General features: G+C 39.8%; 1 protein-coding gene across 1 annotated transcript in view; it reads right to left on the bottom strand.

Moving 5' to 3' along the window:
* The window catches only part of LOC126412161 (trans-1,2-dihydrobenzene-1,2-diol dehydrogenase-like), a 124,793-nt gene that overhangs the window by 39,401 nt on the left and 65,883 nt on the right, over nucleotides 1–19,509 (bottom strand). The window contains exon 4 of the mRNA XM_050081627.1: nucleotides 5,417–5,666. Within this exon, the coding sequence (XP_049937584.1) occupies nucleotides 5,417–5,666 (250 nt within the window). The remainder of the gene's footprint in view (nucleotides 1–5,416; nucleotides 5,667–19,509) is intronic.

The following is a 19,509-nucleotide window of genomic DNA, read 5'->3' as shown; positions in this document are numbered from 1 at the left end:
AGATCTTCTAATCAAACAGTGCTGGTTATCAGTAGCAGAAAAAAAAAAGATAGAAGGAGACATCAGAGCAAACATACAAATAAAAAAAAAATGTAGCCGGAGAGAAATAAAGATGCAAGACCACATTAACTGCAGTTGAATTTACTAGCAGAATGTGACAATGGAACAAGCAGCAAGACACTGTACGTTATTGTGAAATATACATAAATTGGTCGAGCGTGGATGTGGGAAATGGAAATTAATCTTCCAGGAAAATGCCTCTGATGAAAAATTAATCTAATGCAGAAGGTGACAAATTTTAAATGGTACCTATGATTTCCTTAACAGAATGACAATAAACGTTAAGACTGTGTGAATTAACTCCTGAAGGAAGTCGTCATGGGCTGTAGTTGCTCATGTTCTCCAACTCTTTAACCCCTTGTAAAAAGTTGGAGAATATGAGCTATTACAGCTTTTATGATTCCTAAAGCTGCTCTTTCTAACGTATGGCAGAGGGATACCAAATTTTTTTTAGAGGCAAAGAAGGACACACATGAAAAGCAACTTCAATGCCAGCAGGAGAGCTGAACACATCTTTGTATAAGATGGAAATGTAAGAGCAAAAAATTGCTTAGTTATTCCAAATACAGAGCAAACACTATAGACTTTCACTTAATAATTTTGCAGATTCCACAAATGCCTGTACCAGTGCAAGAGTGTGCAATTCAGACCTTAAGTATTTGTAAAACATATACAGGATGGCTATATGTTTACAACCACATAACAGTAGTTTTATCTTTTGTACAGTAATACATGAACATTGTGTACACTTAGCTTTTTTCTGATTGATGATAAAGTATATTGTTTTGTAAAATATGAAGAAAGGAAAGAACAGCTTAACCTTAATGACACTTGCCAGACAAAAAGCACAAAGCAAGGGAAAGAAAAAGATGTGTTCTGCAAGGGTATCATCACTAAGCAGTTAATAATAATAATAATTATAATAATAATAAATTGCCTATAATTGCCTATAAATATCTAGGATACAGACAAAAAATAGGAATAGATACCCAGAATTAAAATTTTTAACAGAACAACGACTAGCTGATCAGATCCGTGTAATAATCAAAAATAACAGGATACCCCAGTCAGAATTAGAAAACATCAAACAACAAGTACAACAAATACTGGAACAAAATAATGTGCAATCAGAAGAAGAAGAAAATACAGTAATGGACTCAAACATCCCAGAGCAAACAAACAAAGAATAACACGCATCAATTAAACAGTCAGAGGAAAACGAAATCTTAAAGACAGCCACCAGAACAAGCACAAATAGAACACGAAGTGACACACATGTTAGATATAGAAGAAAAATTTCAGCTGACATATATAGAATACAAAGACACAAATACAGACATTAGACCATTCTTGCATAGACCACCAAATAACCCACAAGTCGAAACAACAATAAAAACTATCAACACAATCATACACAACAAAATAAATGAAAACACAACTATGGAAGAGTTACAACTACTGGTTTATATAGGAGCACTCACTACACTAAATATACACACTAGGCAGAGATCAGAACCAACCAACACACAGAAGAAACCCACAAAACCAGCATGGCAACACAGGCTACAGATCAGAATAGAAAAACTGAGAAAAGACATCGGGCAGCTAACACAATTTATAAGAAATGAAATGTCAGAAAAAAAACAAACGAAAAAGGTTAGGCAAAATCTCACAACAAGAAGTGATAGAGCAATTAGATGAAAAGAAGCAGAAATTACAAGCATTGGCCAAACGACTTAGAAGATACAAAAAAAGTGAAAATAGAAGGAAACAAAACCAAACATTCAACACAAACCAAAACAAATTTTACCAGACAATAGATAACACACACATTAAAATAGACAATCCACCAAACATAACAGACATGGAACACTTCTGGAGCAACATATGGTCAAACCCGGTACAACATAACAGGCATGCACGGTGGATACAAGCAGAAACAGATACATACAAGATGATACCACAAATGTCTCAAGTGATAATTTTGCAACATGAAGTTATCCAAGCAATCAATTCTACTCACAATTGGAAAGCCCCTGGAAAAGATAAAATAGCAAATTTCTGGCTAAAGAAATTCACCTCAACACATTCACATCTAACTAAATTATTTAACAGTTACATTGCAGACCCATACACATTCCCTGATACACTTACACATGGAATAACTTATCTGAAACCTAAAGATCAAGCAGACACAGCAAACCCAGCTAAATATCGCCCCATAACATGCCTACCAACAATATACAAAATATCAACTTCAGTCATTACACAGAAATTAATGACACATACAACACAGAACAAAATTATAAATGAAGAATAAAACGGCTGTTGCAAAGGAGCACGAGGATGTAAAGAGCAACTGATAATAGATGCAGAGGTGACATATCAAGCTAAAACTAAACAAAGGTCACTACACTATGCATACAATGATTACCAAAAAGCTTTTGATAGTGTACCCCACTCATGGTTACTACAAATATTGGAAATATACAAAGTAGATCCTAAATTGATACAGTTCCTAAACATAGTAATGAAAAATTGGAAAACCACACTTAATATCCAAACAAATTCAAATAATATCACATCACAGACAATACAGATTAAGCGTGGAATATACCAAGGAGACTCATTAAGTCCTTTCTGGTTCTGCCTTGCTATGAACCCACTATCCAACATGCTAAATAATACAAATTATGGATACAATATTACTGGAACATACCCACACAAAATCACACATCTGCTATACATGGATGATCTAAAACTACTGGCAGCAACAAATCAACAACTCAACCAATTACTAAAGATAACAGAAGTATTCAGCAATGATATAAATATGGCTTTTGGAACAGACAAATGTAAGAAATATAGCATAGTCAAGGGAAAACACACTAAACAAGAAGATTACATATTGGATAACCACAGCGACTGCATAGAAGCGATGGAAAAAACAGATGCCTATAAATATCCAGGATACAGACAAAAAATGGGAATAGATAATACAAATATTAAAGAAGAACTAAAAGAAAAATATAGACAAAGACTAACAAAAATACTGAAAACAGAATTGACAGCAAGAAACAAGACAAAAGCTATAAACACTTATGCTATACCAATATTGACCTACTCATTTGGAGTAGTGAAATGGAGTAACACAGACCTAGAAGCACTCAATACACTTACACGATCACAATGCCACAAATATAGAATACATCACACACATTCAGCAACTGAAAGATTCACATTAAGCAGAAAGGAAGGAGGAAGGGGATTTGTTGACATAAAAAACCTACATTATGGACAGGTAGACAATTTAAGAAAATTCTTTATAGAACGAGCAGAAACTAGCAAAATACACAAAGCAATCACTCATATAAATACATCGACTACACCACTGCAATTTCATAACCACTTCTACAACCCTTTAGATCACATAACATCAACAGATACGAAGAAAGTAAATTGGAAAAAGAAAACACTACATGGCAAGCACCCGTATCATCTAACACAGCCACACATCGATCAAGACGCATCCAACACAGGGCTAAGAAAAGGCAATATATACAGTGAGACGGAAGGATTCATGATTGCAATACAGGATCAAACAATAAACACCAGATATTACAGCAAGCATATTATTAAAGATCCCAATACCACAACAGATAAATGCAGACTTTGCAAACAACAAATAGAAACAGTCGATCACATCACAAGCGGATGTACAATACTAGCAAATACAGAATACCCCAGAAGACATGACAATGTAGCAAAAATAATACATTAACAGCTTGCCTTACAACATAAACTTATAAAACAACATGTTCCCACATACAAGTATGCACCACAAAACATACTGGAGAATGATGAATACAAATTATACTGGAACAGAACCATTATAACAGATAAAACAACACCACATAACAAACCTGACATCATACTCACCAATAAAAAGAAGAAATTAACACAACTAATCGAAATATCCATACCCAATACAACAAATATACAAAAGAAAACAGGAGAAAAAATTGAAAAATACATCCAACTGGCTGAGGAAGTCAAGGACATGTGGCATCAGGATAAAGTTGACATTATACCAATTATACTATCAACTACAGGAGTCATACCACACAATATCCACCAGTACATCAATGCAATACAGCTACAAATATGTCTGCTTGTGTCTGTATGTGTGGATGGATATGTGCGTGTGTGCGAGTGTATACCTGTCCTTTTTTCCCCCTAAGGTAAGTCTTTCCACTCCCGGGATTGGAATGACTCCTTACCCTCTCCCTTAAAACCCACTTCCTTTCGTCTTCCCCTCTCCTTCCCTCTTTCCTGATGAGGCAACAGTTTGTTGTGAAAGCTTGAATTTTGTGTGTATGTTTGTGTGTCTATCGACCTGCCAGCGCTTTTGTTCGGTAAGTCACCTCATCTTTGTTTTTATATATAATACATCCAAACTTATATATACAACTACAGAAATCTGTAATTATTGACATTTGTTCAATTACCCGAAAGTTCCTAAATGCAATGTAACATATACTGTACAGTTAAAAGGAAGTCACGCTTGATCAAGGTCCACGTCACCTTCCATTTTTGACCAGACATAACGTCTGAGACAAGAAAGAAATAATAATAATAAATAATAAAATTATTATTATTCTTATTTATATTGCTAAGTAAGTAGAACACTTAAATAAAAAAGTGGATATTTGTGAGTGCAGTCAATGTAAAAAAGAATAGAAAAACATTCATAGTAAAATTATGTTTCCTTCGGTATTGGAAAATTGTAGATCTGTATACTGAACATAAGGGGGAAAATAGTAAACTGCTTTTCCCAGTAAATTTATTATTGCCAACACTCATGTCCCATGCTTCATTATTCTTTTCTGTAATTAACATTTCTCTCCTTTTGCTCTTTTCATTTACAGACTATAATTACAGAGGCAGTTTATGGTAATGTAGCTCATAACTCAGACATCTGATGCTGTAGCTGCATGAATTACACATTGAATCAAATAACAAATTTAAGTTTCATTTGAAGGTAAACAATTATTTTTACATTTTGTTCAGTTGCCCCCCCCCCCCTCCCACCCTACACACACACACACACACACACACACACACACACACACACACGAGAGAGAGAGAGAGAGAGAGAGAGAGAGAGAGAGAGAGAGAGAGAGAGAGAGTTGCTTTTCACAAGATTGTTGTATAATAGGGTTATCAATAACAAGTACTTCAATACTTTGCAATTCACAGCTTCAGGTGTGTAGTGATACAAATGATTGACCCATGGAAACTGCTTCACTTAAAAAAAAAAAAAAGTTATTTTTTACACTATAATAAAAGTACTTACTTTTATACTGCCTTTGGTCCCAACTATGTAAGCTTCATTTGGAAGAGTTACACGAGCATTTGAACTAAGAACTGCAGTTTTACCACCTTCATATTTTAAAACACAGGCCATGTTCCTGTCACATCCATTTTCATTTAACTCCCCTGCAGCTACAATCTCTTTCGGATGCACAGGTCCAAATATGAATAAAGCAAACTGCAGACAATAAACTCCCAGGTCAAGGATGCTGCCACCCCCAAATTCTCGCAGTCTGAGAACAAGAATTAATTATCAATCAGTTAAATACTTAGTGACAGAAGTGACTTAAACTATTTCAAAATATAGTAAGTAAAAACAACTCCAAGAGCAGAAATTACTATTGCAGCTGATGTTTAAAGACTTATAAGCTACATTTTAAATGTCTGTTTCTAATGCATCTATTGTTTTATTTACTGATCAAATGCAGAAAGTGATATTTAACACTCAAATCAGGCAGGAGATTAGCATCCATTAACCAACAGCCAAAACAGAAGCAGTTACAGCACAGATGGCAGGTGCACACACAAAGCACAAGGGAGAAATTCAATGACTATTGGACTTTTACAAGCATTTAATCACCAGGAGCAATAGACAAGAAGTATAGACACTACCTGCAAAAAAAAGGTGATTTCTCAGAAGGCACAGTTAGATATCAATGCGACTTTGTATGTATACACATCGTCGACAGATGTGCAAATGATTAAGAGCTGCAGTTCTCTATGAGAAGTAGAATGGCCACTGGAGTGCATTAGTGTTGTTACCAGACTGGTTGGGCATATAAGTGGCATAAACAGTATCAGACGTTGAGTGATCACTGAAGGACACATATGCTGTGTGCTCGTGTGAGAATGTTATGAGCACCTGACAATGTTGGAAATGGTCCACACCGCCAGTCTCCAGTTGGCTGGCTGGTAAAATTGTGTGATATCCAAATTTGTGGCCTGATGTTCAGCTGCATGGGAACATTAAGGAGGTCTGTTCCTTGTCAAGGTTCTGGTTGACCACATCTAAACCCTACAAGGGAAGCTCATCATATTGTGCACCAAGAACATCTTAATTGCTTCACATCTGTGCCTGCCATCCAAGACCATGTAGTGGATTCTCTGCAACATTTTGTGTCATCCTATACCACTAGTCAGATACTAGCCTCAGCCAGACTAGCGCATTACCATCACATGCATAGGCTGTCGTTAAGCCCACAACACAAACAGTTGAGTGTCTGCACCCGGTAGCTGAGTGGTCAGTGCGACAGAATATCAATCCTAAGGGCCCGGGTTTGATTCCCAGCTAGGTCGGAGATTTTCTCCACTCAGGGACTGGGTGTAGTGTTGTCCTAATCATCATCATTTCATCCCCACCGACGCGCAAGTCGCCGAAGTGACGTCAAATCGGAAGACTTGCACCCAGTGAACGGTCTATCAGACAGGAGGCCCTAGTCATATGACATTTACATTTAACAGCTGAGTATGGAATAGTGCAGTGACTGGAAAGCACGAACTGCTGGCTGATGGTGTCACATTGCATTCAGGGATGAATCGCTGTTTTGCATATCCTTGATGACCATCATCATGAGTATGGTGGCAATCAGGGGAGAGATCCTATTCTTGTAATGTTTTGCAGAGGTACAGCAGTGATACTCCCGGTGTCACAGTGTGGGAAGCCATTTACAATGACTTCTTGTCACAGCTGGTAGTAACTGAAACATCATTGATGGCACAAAGTGTCACAGGCATCCTGTGTCCTCGTGTGTTGCCTCTCCTGTGACAGCATCGTTGTGCCATGTTCATCCACTCATGACGTGTGCTGCTACAATCTGTCTGCATGACATTGAAGTACTCCAGTGGCCAGCAAGATTCACAGATCTATCTCTGATAGAACATGGGTCAGACCAGCATGGATGTCAACTCTCAGTGCCAGTATCCCAGATATCATGGATCACTTACAACAATTGTTGGCCAGCTTGCCTGAGGAAAGAATATGACTTTATGAGCCCTTCCCAACTGAATCACAGCATGCGTCCCGAACATAGGGGGTACTCTATTCTTTCACGCATCCTCTCAACCCATGAAGTTTCATTGCCTCCTCCCCTTCTGGGTGCTTCACTTTTCTTTGATGGGCAGTGTATATGTATGCAAAATCACTCCAAAATCTTATCATCTCGAGAAATAATTGCAGTGAGAGATATCATTATTAAAGGAATGATACAATGAACCTGTAAATATTAAAGGTAGATGCATGCTCTGCAACACAAATGAGGATATTGTTCTCTGTTACACTGCACTGTTAATTTGCTGTCTTTCTTCTAGCACCATTGTTTCAGAATTTTGCATATGAGAGAATAACTTCTGTAAATTGTGGGGGGTTCCTGCTATTTACATTTTTTACCCTTACAGTGTTGTCTATTTCTACTCTTTTTTCCCCCTCCCTCTTCCTCCTCATCCATGCATAACCATGTGGGCTGTGACTCTCCTCTTCCATAATCAAAGCTTGTGTTTTCTATCTTTCACATTTATGTAAGTATGTTCCCTTTCCTAATTTGAGTCTTGCCTTGTCTCCATTTGTAATCTCATTCACTCCTTCTATCACCTCTTACTCAGAACTGCCAGAGGGAGCATTTAGTTTTCAAATGTCATCTGATGCAAATGTTTTACCATTGATCTTCCCATCATCTTGTTCCCGTATGTCTCTCCTCACCTGAGAAAGGAAGACGTAGTACACTGCATCAATAACAATGTCATGAGATGGAACATAACATGAATTGGACATGAAAGCAGCAGCGTACTGACACTGCCAGTGTTCTTTCCAAAGAAATCATCCTAACATTCTCCTTCAAGTGACCTTTGGGAGCAATAAATTTAGCTGTTTGTATACAAATTTTAACCCAGATCTATCAAGAGGTGTTCAGTACCTTACCCATGGTATCATCACATTCAGTTCTAGGGGATTTTTGTGTACAAACCATAATCAGCCTCTCTGGTAATGCATTAGTGCATGACTCTTTGGTAGAACAATTTCGCATTTGCAAATAAAAACCAGATATTCAGCAGTATTTACTTGTCTTGCCAACTGGTTTTGTTGCTCACAAAACATTCTTAACACAATAAGTTACTGTTCTCATAAAAGTCAATAGCGTGCTGGCGAACAACTTTGGAAAAAGATGGTCAAAATATGTTGTCATAAACAAAAGGACAAAAATTAACTTTGGCAATGAAACCAAAACACAGCGAAAACCATAAAAACAAAGAGTTAAATTTAAAGAGAGATTTGCACACAATATTAAAACCAAACCATGAAAACCTGAAAATGGAGAAAGGAGAAATGCACAATACAGGATCTCACAAAAAGGCATGGCCAGACTTCCATAAAACATTTCTGATACATAGAGGTAAAAAATATGTTACATGAACATGGGTGTGGAAATGCTATATGTCAATGTTAGAGCTCAGTTTCTATAACTCTTCATCATATTACTCAAGGGAAACACACAAGAGAAGAATGTATTAGCACATTATGAAACACCTTCCTAAAGGAAATGTTCAGTGTTGAATGAACTGCTCACAGAAGTGTACCCGTGCACTAAAATCACTGGTGACACTGCCTGAAAATGCTGTACATGGTATGGATACAGCAGGGGGACAGGGGAGGCAGGTTGAGTGAAAGTGGTAAGTGTAGCCATATGATGGAGAGAATTTAGTGAAGTTATTGTGAGAGGGATCCTACTAAGCTAAGTTTTATCATTTCAAATTAAATTGGTGACTTGTAACACATGATTATTTATCTCATAGGTTTTGAACTGATTTAGTTTATAAATTTTGTTTGAAAAGAGGAGGACATGGGCTGTGTTCTTTCAAGTAGCTCCTCTCTTGTTGCTGGACAAAGGGACTCTTTGCCCCAAAGCTAGGAAGAAGAAGGGTGATTAGGATGCAAGTTATACAATATGTCAAACATTTACTAATTTTTGCAAATAAGCCCCGATAAACACACATAAGTATCCAATGAAGAATTGCTTCAATTTGGCTCATGAAAATTAATTGAAGGGATGGAAAGCAACTTTTTCAATAAGTATTCTTTATGAAATCCACATCACTCTTTGATCAAAAGTACTCATACACCTAACAGCAAGTGTTAATTTGGGGTGTGTCCACACTTCACCTTTATGACAGCTTGAACTCTTCTGGGGACACTTTCAACGAGGTGTCAATGTCTTTGGAGGATAATGACAGCCCATTCTTCCTCAAGTACTCAAACAAGAGTAGAGAGTGATGTTAGAGGATGCAGGGATCTGAGTGAAGCCAAGTACTTAAACAAGAGTAGAGAGTGATGCTAGAGGATGCGGGGGTTGAGTGAATCCAATGTCCTCATCCCAATTCCTTTGGCACAGGTTGGGACTCAAAGCCTGGGATCTGGTGTGAAGCTGATGTTCTAACTCATCCCGAAGATGCTCCACTGGATTCAGGTCAGCACTCTCTGAGCAGGCTGGTCCATTTGAGGAATGTTACTGTCCACAAACCATTGCTTCACAAATGCTGCTTTATGTCAGTGTGAATTCTTATACCGATATAAACAATCATTGTCTCTGAACTGTTCCTCTACTGAAAGCAGAACATAATGCTGTAAAATGTGTTCATATTCTTCTGCATTTAGCAGTTTCTTAAGTGCAATAAAGGTTTGACCTTAATCATGAAAAACACCCCCATATTGCATAAAATCTTCTCAGTTTTCAAGCCACATCAATTCGAATAAAATTCTCAAGCTTTTTATAGCCATCTCTGACGTTGTCAGGAATAAATGCAGTGATTGCTGGGGCTGGCACGGTTTTCCGCTTATATAGCCATAATGGGAGCCTCTGGCACCAATTAGAGATGGCCAAAATGAGTCGTGCATGGAAGCTGATTGTGCAGCTCGTAGCAGCACTGGCCTGCCATGGGACCGAGTGACTTCAGGTGATGCAAGGGGCCGGTGCCCCATTTAAAACTGCTGCTCTCTCCCTACTACAAGTGTCAAGCATTCATCACCGTTGCTTCCTTTCAGCATCCAAAGCCTGCCCCCCTGAGTGTGTATCCTGGTCTCTGCTAAAATTGTAGCTGTTCATTCTAATCTCCACTGCCTCTTTTATAACAGAATCCCAGTATGTTGATGCATGAGCCATGACTCTTGTGCTTCCAACTGTATTTTGTGTCTGTTTTATAAGCTATGGCCAACTTGTCAAGCTCCCTTCGTTTAATATGTCGCTTGTGCTCAGTACAACACTCTTCAACTGTGCAAACTGTCTGACATACATAAATGCTGCCGCATTCGCAAGGGACACCATACACACTGGGCATACGAAGAGCTATGTCATCTTTAATCGGGTGCAGCATATCTCTTATCCTGGTGGAGAGCTGAAACACTGGTTTTAGTCAATGTCTTTGCAGTAAACAAACTTGCTGCCCCTTGCACAGTATGGCAGAAAAGCAGCCGGCTTGGCCTCTTTTGCTGATTCACAAGGAGTCCTCCTCTGGTGGCAGCAAAGCATTTCCAATGTCTCTTTTGCTATAATCATTCTCTCTGAACATGTCTCTCTGAACATGTCTCTCATGTGTTGCAATTCAGACTGCTCTGTGTATTAATATGTTCATGAATGATTTCTTGTGTTCAGCATGGTGAAAACTACTGGCGTTCAAGTATCGGTCAGTGTGCATAGATTTCCCAAACACTAAGTGACCAAGCTGGCCTCCTGCCTTCCACTCAACTAAACGGTAGCCTGCTATCTTTCTCCATCTCAACTGGAAGTTTAATTTTGGGATGGACACTGGTCATGTGATCGACAAACTGCTGCAATGTATTTTCACCATGAGGTCCTATCAGGAAGGTATCGAAAGGAAGCAACAACAAATGTTTGATGCTTGTAGCAGGGTGGGTGTAGCAGTTTCGAACATGGCGCTTGCCTCTCGCACCACCTGACATCACTTGGTTCCGTGACAGGTCAAAGCTGCTACACTCTACTCAACCAACTTCCATACACTTACCATTTCTGCCTCTGTTTCTGTGCCACAGGCCACTGTTATGGCTATATAAGCAGAAAACTATGCCAGCCCCAGCAGTCAGTGGTTTTACTCCTGACACTGGTGATGGAGATGTCTATCAAATGATAAAGAATTTTATTCGAATTTATGCAGCTTGAAAACTGAGAAGATTTTATTAAAAAATGCCACGGACATATACCCCCATATGTAACACTTACTTCACCACACAGGACAGCATGTAACTTTCTCTAGGCATTTGCCAACCCAAACCCTTAGACTGGAGATTTTTTTAAAACCATTCTCTGCAATGCTCAACAAGGCGGTACACAAGGTCTGCCTAGTGTTGGATTGGCTGTGGTTTTTGCTTTGCATTTCCCCTTCACAATCACATCACCAACAGTGGATTTGAGTAGCAGGAGAACAGTTGAAATGTCACAGATGGATTAGTTGCTTAGGTGGCATCCGATGACTAGTCCACATTGGAAGTCACTGAGCACTCTTTTCGCCAACCCAGTCTGCTTTTCTGCTTTTCTAACAACATAATACTCCTTGTCTCCTTTCATACTACCACATCTACCTTACACAAGCGTGTCCAGATACTTTTGATCGGATAGTACATATAACCCAAATGGTGAAAGGTTAACAATGGAAGTGGCATGGAGAGGGCATATGTAAAAATTACAAAACTGAACCGATAATTCTGGGAAGAACACAAACCAAATTAAGGTTAATGACCTGGCTTAAAATCTTTAGGAAGAATAAGGAACTTCAGAAAAAAAAGCATAACAAATATTAGTAATGCACAAAAATAAGATGGTAAATAGGTAAAGTAGAATAAGTTAGTAATTTTCAATATCTTGCACAGAATCCACACAGCAGAATGGAACTACAAAAATTTGCAATACATTTACGAATTACTACAATGGAAAGAGCATATGATTAAACAAAAAATATAACAAGAAATGCCTGTCTATAAAAACAAAATTTAAACAATGTACCATGGAGGTAAACCAGAATTTAAATGCTTAACAATGAACTAAAAGCTGAGCAGGTTACAGCTGCTTTAAAGACATTATTTGGGTGGGGGAGGGGAGGGGGGAGGTGCTACACAAACAACAGATTTTCCTTTCCCCACTATCGAATTCTAGTCCCTGCATCGAAATTATATTTTCCACTACCTTAACTATCTGAATTACTTCTTTTATTGCCTAACACATTCTTTCAATTTTTTGTCATCTGTGGTGCTAGTTCATAAAAAAACTTACTACTGTGGTGGGTGTTAGCTTTGTTCCTATCTTGGCTATGATAATGCATTCAATGTGCTGTTCATGTTAGCTTACTCGCATTCCTATTTTCTTACTCATCATTACACCTGCTCCTGTATTACCACTGCACTGAGAAATAACCAACAGAAGAGTATCATGACTCACACAAGCCAGCTTAGACGAAGGTAAATTTGGATTCTAGAGGAATGTAGGGCCGTCCACGGTAATACAACAAACCTAATGACTTATCTTAGGAGATAGAGAAACCTACATTTATAGCATTTTATGTGGAGGGAGGCAGAGAAGCAGAAGCCTTAAAAAATCTTGTCTGAAATACATGCTACAAAATTCTGTTATCATGGCAGTTGTATCCCAGTGTTATTCAACCTGTTCATAAAGCGAGCAGCAAAGGAAACCAAGGATAAGTTTAGAAAAGGAATTAAAGTTATAGGAGAAGAAATAAAAACAGGGAAGCGTGATAGGACTACTCTTGTTCTCAATAAACATAAACGATCTGATGGACAGGGCAAGCAGCAATCTGTTACTGTTTGCTGATGATTCAGTAATATTCAGGAAAGCGATTGTAGAAGGATGCAGAATGGCAGACAGGATTTCTATTTGGTATGATAAATAGCAGCTTGCTCTAAATACAGAAAAATATAAGTTAATGCAGATGAGTAGGAAAAACAATGCTTTAATGTTCAAACGCAATATTAGTGGTATGGTGCTCAATACAGTCATGTTGATGAAATATCTATGTGTAATGCTTCAAAGTGATATGAAATGGGATGAGCATGTAAGGATAGAAAGTGAATGGTTGACTTATGGTTATTGGGATAGTCTTAGGACAGCAGCTCTTTTACATTGGAGGCTGTGTACAGGACATCTTGTGCAATCCTTTCTAGAATACAGCTTAAGTGTTTCATGCTGCTAGATTTGTTAACACTAGGTTCAATCAACACACGATTGTGATGAAGATGCTTCATGAACTCAGATAGGAATCTATGGAGAGAAAGTGGCACTCTCTTCATGAAACACTGGGAAAATTTGGAAACAGGCATTTACAGCTGACTGCAGAGTGAGTCTGCTGCTGCCATTGTACATTTTGCCTATGGACTGTTAAGACGAGAAGAGAAATCGGAGCTTATATGAAGGCATATAGTCAGTTGTTTTTCACTCGCTCCATTTGCAAACGGAATAGGAAAGAAAAAGACTAGTCGTGGTACACAGTACCTTCCGCCACACACCACACAGTGGCTTGTGGAGTATGTGTGTATGTGTAGGTATTATGAACAAAACAAAAGTAAAAGAAGAGTAACAACTGTAGTTTACTCAAATCAGGTGATGCTGAAAGAATTACATTAGGAAATGTGGCACTAAAAGCAGAAGAAGAAGTAGTACAATTATGGTAGACTGTGGAGAGGGGTTGCATTGGGTGTGTTGAGAGAGAGGGAAAAATAGGTGGGGAGCAGGAGATAGGGTCAGAGAATGGTGGCTGATAGCTCACACCAAAAGGGGGCTGTAGAGACAAAAAACCTGAGATGAGATGACAGGCAGCATAAAATAGCTAGAGGACAAATGCAAGGCAGTAGAGGGATGCATCAGTAGGGGAAAGAGAGATGCCGCATACAAGAAAATTAAAGAGATTTCCAGAGGAAAAGGAGCAGCTGTATGAATATTAAGTTTGCAGATGGCAAGCAGGTACTAAGCAAGAGGAGGCATATAGGCAGTTGTTCTTCCCTCACTCTATTTGCAAGTGGAACAGGAAAGGAAATGACTAGTAGACAAGGTACTCTCCACCATGCACCATGTGGTGGCTTGCATAGTGTGTATCTACATGTAGATGAAAGAGAAAGGTTGAAGAAGCATACAGAAGGCTATACAAAGGAAATGAAATTAAAGACTTTTTATGGAAAGGGAAGAGGAATTAGATGAATACAAGATGAAGATAATTATGGTACTCTGAGAAGAATTTGACATAGCTCTGAAGGACCTAAGTTGGAACAAGGCCCTTGAAGTAGATGACATCCCTTATAACTACTAAGATCCTTGAGAGAGCCGGCCATGACGGAACTATTTCACATTGTGTGCAAAGCATACGAAAGAGGCGAAATACCTTCAGACATCAAGAGCAATGAAATAATTGTAATTAGAAAGAAGGCACATGGTGACATGTGAATATTTCTGAACTATCAATTTAGAAAGGTATGGTCACAAAATACTGGCACAAATGATTTACAGGAGAATAAAAATACTGCTAGAAGCCAACTTCAGGAAAATCTGTTTAAGTTGCAGAGAAATGTAGAAACACCTGAGGCCATGTTGACCTACCTAGGAAAATGGGTTAAAGAAAGGTAGATCTATGTTTATAGCATTTGTAGAATGAGAGAAATGCTTTTGACAATGTTGACTGAAATAACTGTTTTGAAATACAGAAGGTAGCAGGGATATAAAACAGTAAGCAAAAAATTATTTACAATTTGTACAGAAACCAGAGTGCAACCTCCACAATATCCTAGGTCATTACTATGCCACTCCCTCTCTCCTGCCACAGGGATCATACCCCTGTGGAAGACCCAGATGCAAAATCTGACCAATCCACCCACTCAGCACCACTTACTCCAGTCCTGTCACAGGCTTATCCTACCTCATCAGAGCCTGGGCCACCTGTAAATGCTGCCATGTTATATAACCAGATCTGCTGCAACCAATACACAGCATTTTACATTGATATGACAACCAACCAGCTGTCAACTAAAATGAATGGCCACTGTCAAACTGTTGCCAAAAACAAGATGGACCACGCAGTAGCACATCCTGCAGCAGAGAACAATATGCCGTATTTCAATGGCTGTTTCACAACCCTTGCCATCTGGATCCTTCCCAACACCACCATCAGCTTTTCTGAGCTGCGAAGATGGGAGATATCCTTTGCTCCCGTAATGTTCCTGGCCTAAACCTAAAGTAACTTGCTGCCCTCCAACCCACACGTGTGTAAAACACACACACACACACACACACACACACACACACACACACACACACACACAAAATCCCCTGCCCCAGTAGCCCCACCCAATTCGTGTCCCCACATCAACCAGTTGTGTGCTGTTATCTCACACCCTAGTCTATAAAATCACATGCCCAGCCATCTGCCACCTCTAGCTAGCCCACAGATAGCTCTCCCCTGGTTCTTTCTCCCACGAGCCGATATAAACTTACCCGCAACTTACTTCCTGTCTCCCACCTCTCTCCATCCCTCACCCCACCCCACACATCACGACCTCACCCTAATTCACTAACTGTGGACCAGGAAAGAGCTGGCAATTGACTGAGCACAATGTAGGGAGACAGGTGTGTGTGTGTGTGTGTGTGTGTGTGTGTGTGTGTGTGTGTGTGTGTACTGCAAGCTTGAAAAAGGAAGTGCATTCTGAAAGCTAGCCATGCCCTGTATCTTTTGTTTGTGCACCTATCAATGAATCAGCACTCCCGCCTTTCTGACAGTCATCTCCTCTATTCCCAAAAAGATCCTATTTCTAAAAAAGAGGAATTTATTAATGTGTATTATAAATATAAGTGCAAGGAAGTTTGCTCAGAATGTATTTGTTCTGAGTAACAGTGCACGGATGTGAAATGTGGACAATAAGCAGTTCACACAAGAAGAGAATTTGAAGTTTTTGAAAGGTGTTGCCAGAGAAGAATGCTGAAGATTATATAGGTAGATGAAGTAGCTAGTGAGGAGAAACTGAATGAAACTGAGGAAAAATTAAATTCATGACTGCTCAACTAAAAGAAGGGATGGGTTGAAGAGATGCAACCTGAGGTATCAAGAAGTAATCAATTTGGTAATGGAGGTGAGTGTGAAGTGTAAAGATTGTACAGGTCGACCAAGAGATGAACACACTAAGTAGGTTCAGGTGGATGCAGGGTGAAATAGTTACACAGAGATGCAATTGGTTTTTAGGGTGCAAAAATAACTTGAGGTCACAAGTGCACATGTCGTAACCTTAGACCACTAACAAGAAAAAGAAGTTAAAAGTAACTACATGTTAAGCTTAATTGACAGAAGGAAGGAGAGCTGAAAACAAGGACTTCCTCTTGGAGAAAGGTCCACGATATACACCATAGAGACAGCAGATGTACCAAAACAAAGATTAAATGTTCTTTGTCATATTGCTATGACACACTAAAAGTAAAATACATTCTTCACTAAAACAGCCAATAACTCAGATGGCAAACATACACTAGAACATAAGCAGTTAAAAAAGGGCATTCGGTCAGGAAATGGCAAACTGTCAAAGGTTAATGATAATTACTATGAAGTGGTTAGGGATCACTACTTAAATGGCAGTGGCTAAAAAGACAGTGCCCAATACACAACTTAGCTAAAATTGTTCTCCTCAAGATGAGAGGGCCAAAAGGAGGTCAGCACAGCTGTTGGGAGAGGTTTAATTTCCTGGAGTTTGTTCCTGTGCAGTGAAGACCAGTGGTGACACCAAAGTGAGACCACCTACTGACAGACGGCAACACTGAGAACAACCAAAGGAATGGATGAGCTATTAGACCAAGGTGTGAGGACTGCAGCCTTGGCAGCAGCATCAGCAGCCTCATTTTCCAACAAACTGATGTAACCAGGAACGCACAAGAACATCACAATGGCTCCCTCAATAGCGAGAAAGTGAAGAAGCTTTCTTCAACCCACTGCACTAAGGGATGGACTGTGTACAGCATACAGATGCTCTGAAGGCAATTGAGAGAATTGGAGAATATGACAAAAAGCCTGTGTTGGCGGATGTACTGGGTGGCCTGATAGAGAGTGAAGTGCTCTGCTGTAAATATTGAGCACTGTTCTGGAAGCTGATGCCAAAAACGGTCGGTGCCAATAAAGAAGGCACACCTGACACCACGATCAGTCTTAGAGCCATCAGTGTACATGAAGGTGCTATTGCTAAGTTGCATGTGTAGATCAAGACACTTACAGCAACAGATTGAATCCAGAGTAGTTTCCTTGGGAAGAAAATGAAGTCCAAGATGAACACAGGCCGTCACACAAAGCCAAAGGAGTTGATGGGTTCACACCCATTGGAAACATGGCAGGTATTGTGAAGTTAGCTGCTGGAGCAGTAGCCAAAAGCAAACTCCGGGAGGTAACAGATAAGAAGGGTGCGCCCCATACTGGTGGTCAAGGGAGTCATCAAAACAGATGGCATAGGATGGATGGCCATGCATGGAAGACAAATAGAATGCATATACACTGTGGAGAACATCACACTGATATGGCAGTGTTAATTTGGCAGCTCCTGCATGGAGACTCTCAACTGGGCTAGCGTAAAAGTTGCCAAACATATTCCATGATGGTGGATTGTATTATGATGCACAGACATGCAGATTAATAAATGAAACACCCATAGTCTAGTTTCATATGTACAAAGGACTAGTACAAATTGAAGAGTGTGGTCCAATCTGCTATCCAGGAAGTACCACTTAGGACATGCAGGACACTGAGGGTTCAGGTACAGCATGCGGCAAGGTAAGAAACATGGGAAGACCAAGAAAGTTTTCTATCAAGCATGAGCCCCAGGAATTTCATAGTTTCAGCGAATGGAAGAGCAACTGGTCCAAGATGTAAAGATGGTGGGAGAAAACCATTGCATTGTCAGAATTCATACAAATGGTTCTGTCAGTGGGAAAGTGAAAGCCACTGTCGATGCTCCACGAGTGAAGATGATCAAGACATCTCTGAAGACACCACTCAAGGAGACAAGTCCGTGGAGAACTGCAATTGATCGCAAAGTCGTCGACAAAAAGAGAACCAGAGATGCCTGGAGAGACAGGTCATAATAGGGTTAATGGCTATAGCAAAGATGACGATGCTCAGGATGGAGCCTTGATGCACTCCGTTCTCCTGGATAAAGGGATGAACCCACATGTACCTTGAAAACTGTCTTTTAAAATTTCCTGGAGAAAATGGGGCATGTGGCCTCAGAAACCCCATGTGCACAGAGGGTACCAGTTCTCCAGCAGGTGTCATATGCTTTCTCCAAATCAAAACACATGGCCTCAGTTTATTATTTCCGCAGAAAACATTCATGACATGGATTGACAAAGTGATGAGATGGTCAACTGCAGAATGGCATGCTCGAAATCAACATTGTGTACTGGTTAGTAGATTGCGAGTCGAGCCACCATACCAGCAGGGCGTGAATCATGCATTCCATCATCTTGAAAACTCAGCTGGTGATAGAAAGGGAACAGTGGCTAGAATAAAAGTGTTTGTCCTTACTGGGCTTAGGTATGGGTAAGACAGTGGCTTCATGCCAGTGTCTGGGAAAAGTGCCATCTGCCCAAATGTGAAAGTATGTATGAAAGAGAAAGTGCTTGTCCGCAAGAGAGAGGTGTTGCAATGTCTGAATGTGAACATTGTACAAATCTGGGGCAGAAGATCGGCATGAAGTGAGAGCATGCTCTAGCCCCTCACAGTACAGGCAGCATTGTAGTGCTGATTCCAAGAGAAGAAGGGTATTGCTTGAGACTTGTCCACACCTTTCCGAGGGGGGAAGCCAAGGGGGAGAGAGGGGGGGGGGGGGTGAGAGATAGTGGGTGGAGCTGGAAATCTCCGCAAAATAGCAACCTAAGATGTTGGAGATAGCAATAGGGTCCACAATTACATTATCTGCTACAGGCAGGCCAGAAATCAGGGAATGGACCTCAGTCCCAGAGAGCCAACGGACATTGCCCCACACAATGGAAGAGGGAGTGAAACTGTTAAAAGAACTAGTAAATGTATCCAGCTAGCTTTTTGCTA

This window comes from Schistocerca serialis, chromosome 7 (genome assembly GCF_023864345.2).
Source record: "Schistocerca serialis cubense isolate TAMUIC-IGC-003099 chromosome 7, iqSchSeri2.2, whole genome shotgun sequence".
NCBI classification, from domain to species: Eukaryota; Metazoa; Arthropoda; class Insecta; order Orthoptera; family Acrididae; genus Schistocerca; species Schistocerca serialis.
This window is presented reverse-complemented; position numbering and strand designations above follow the sequence as displayed.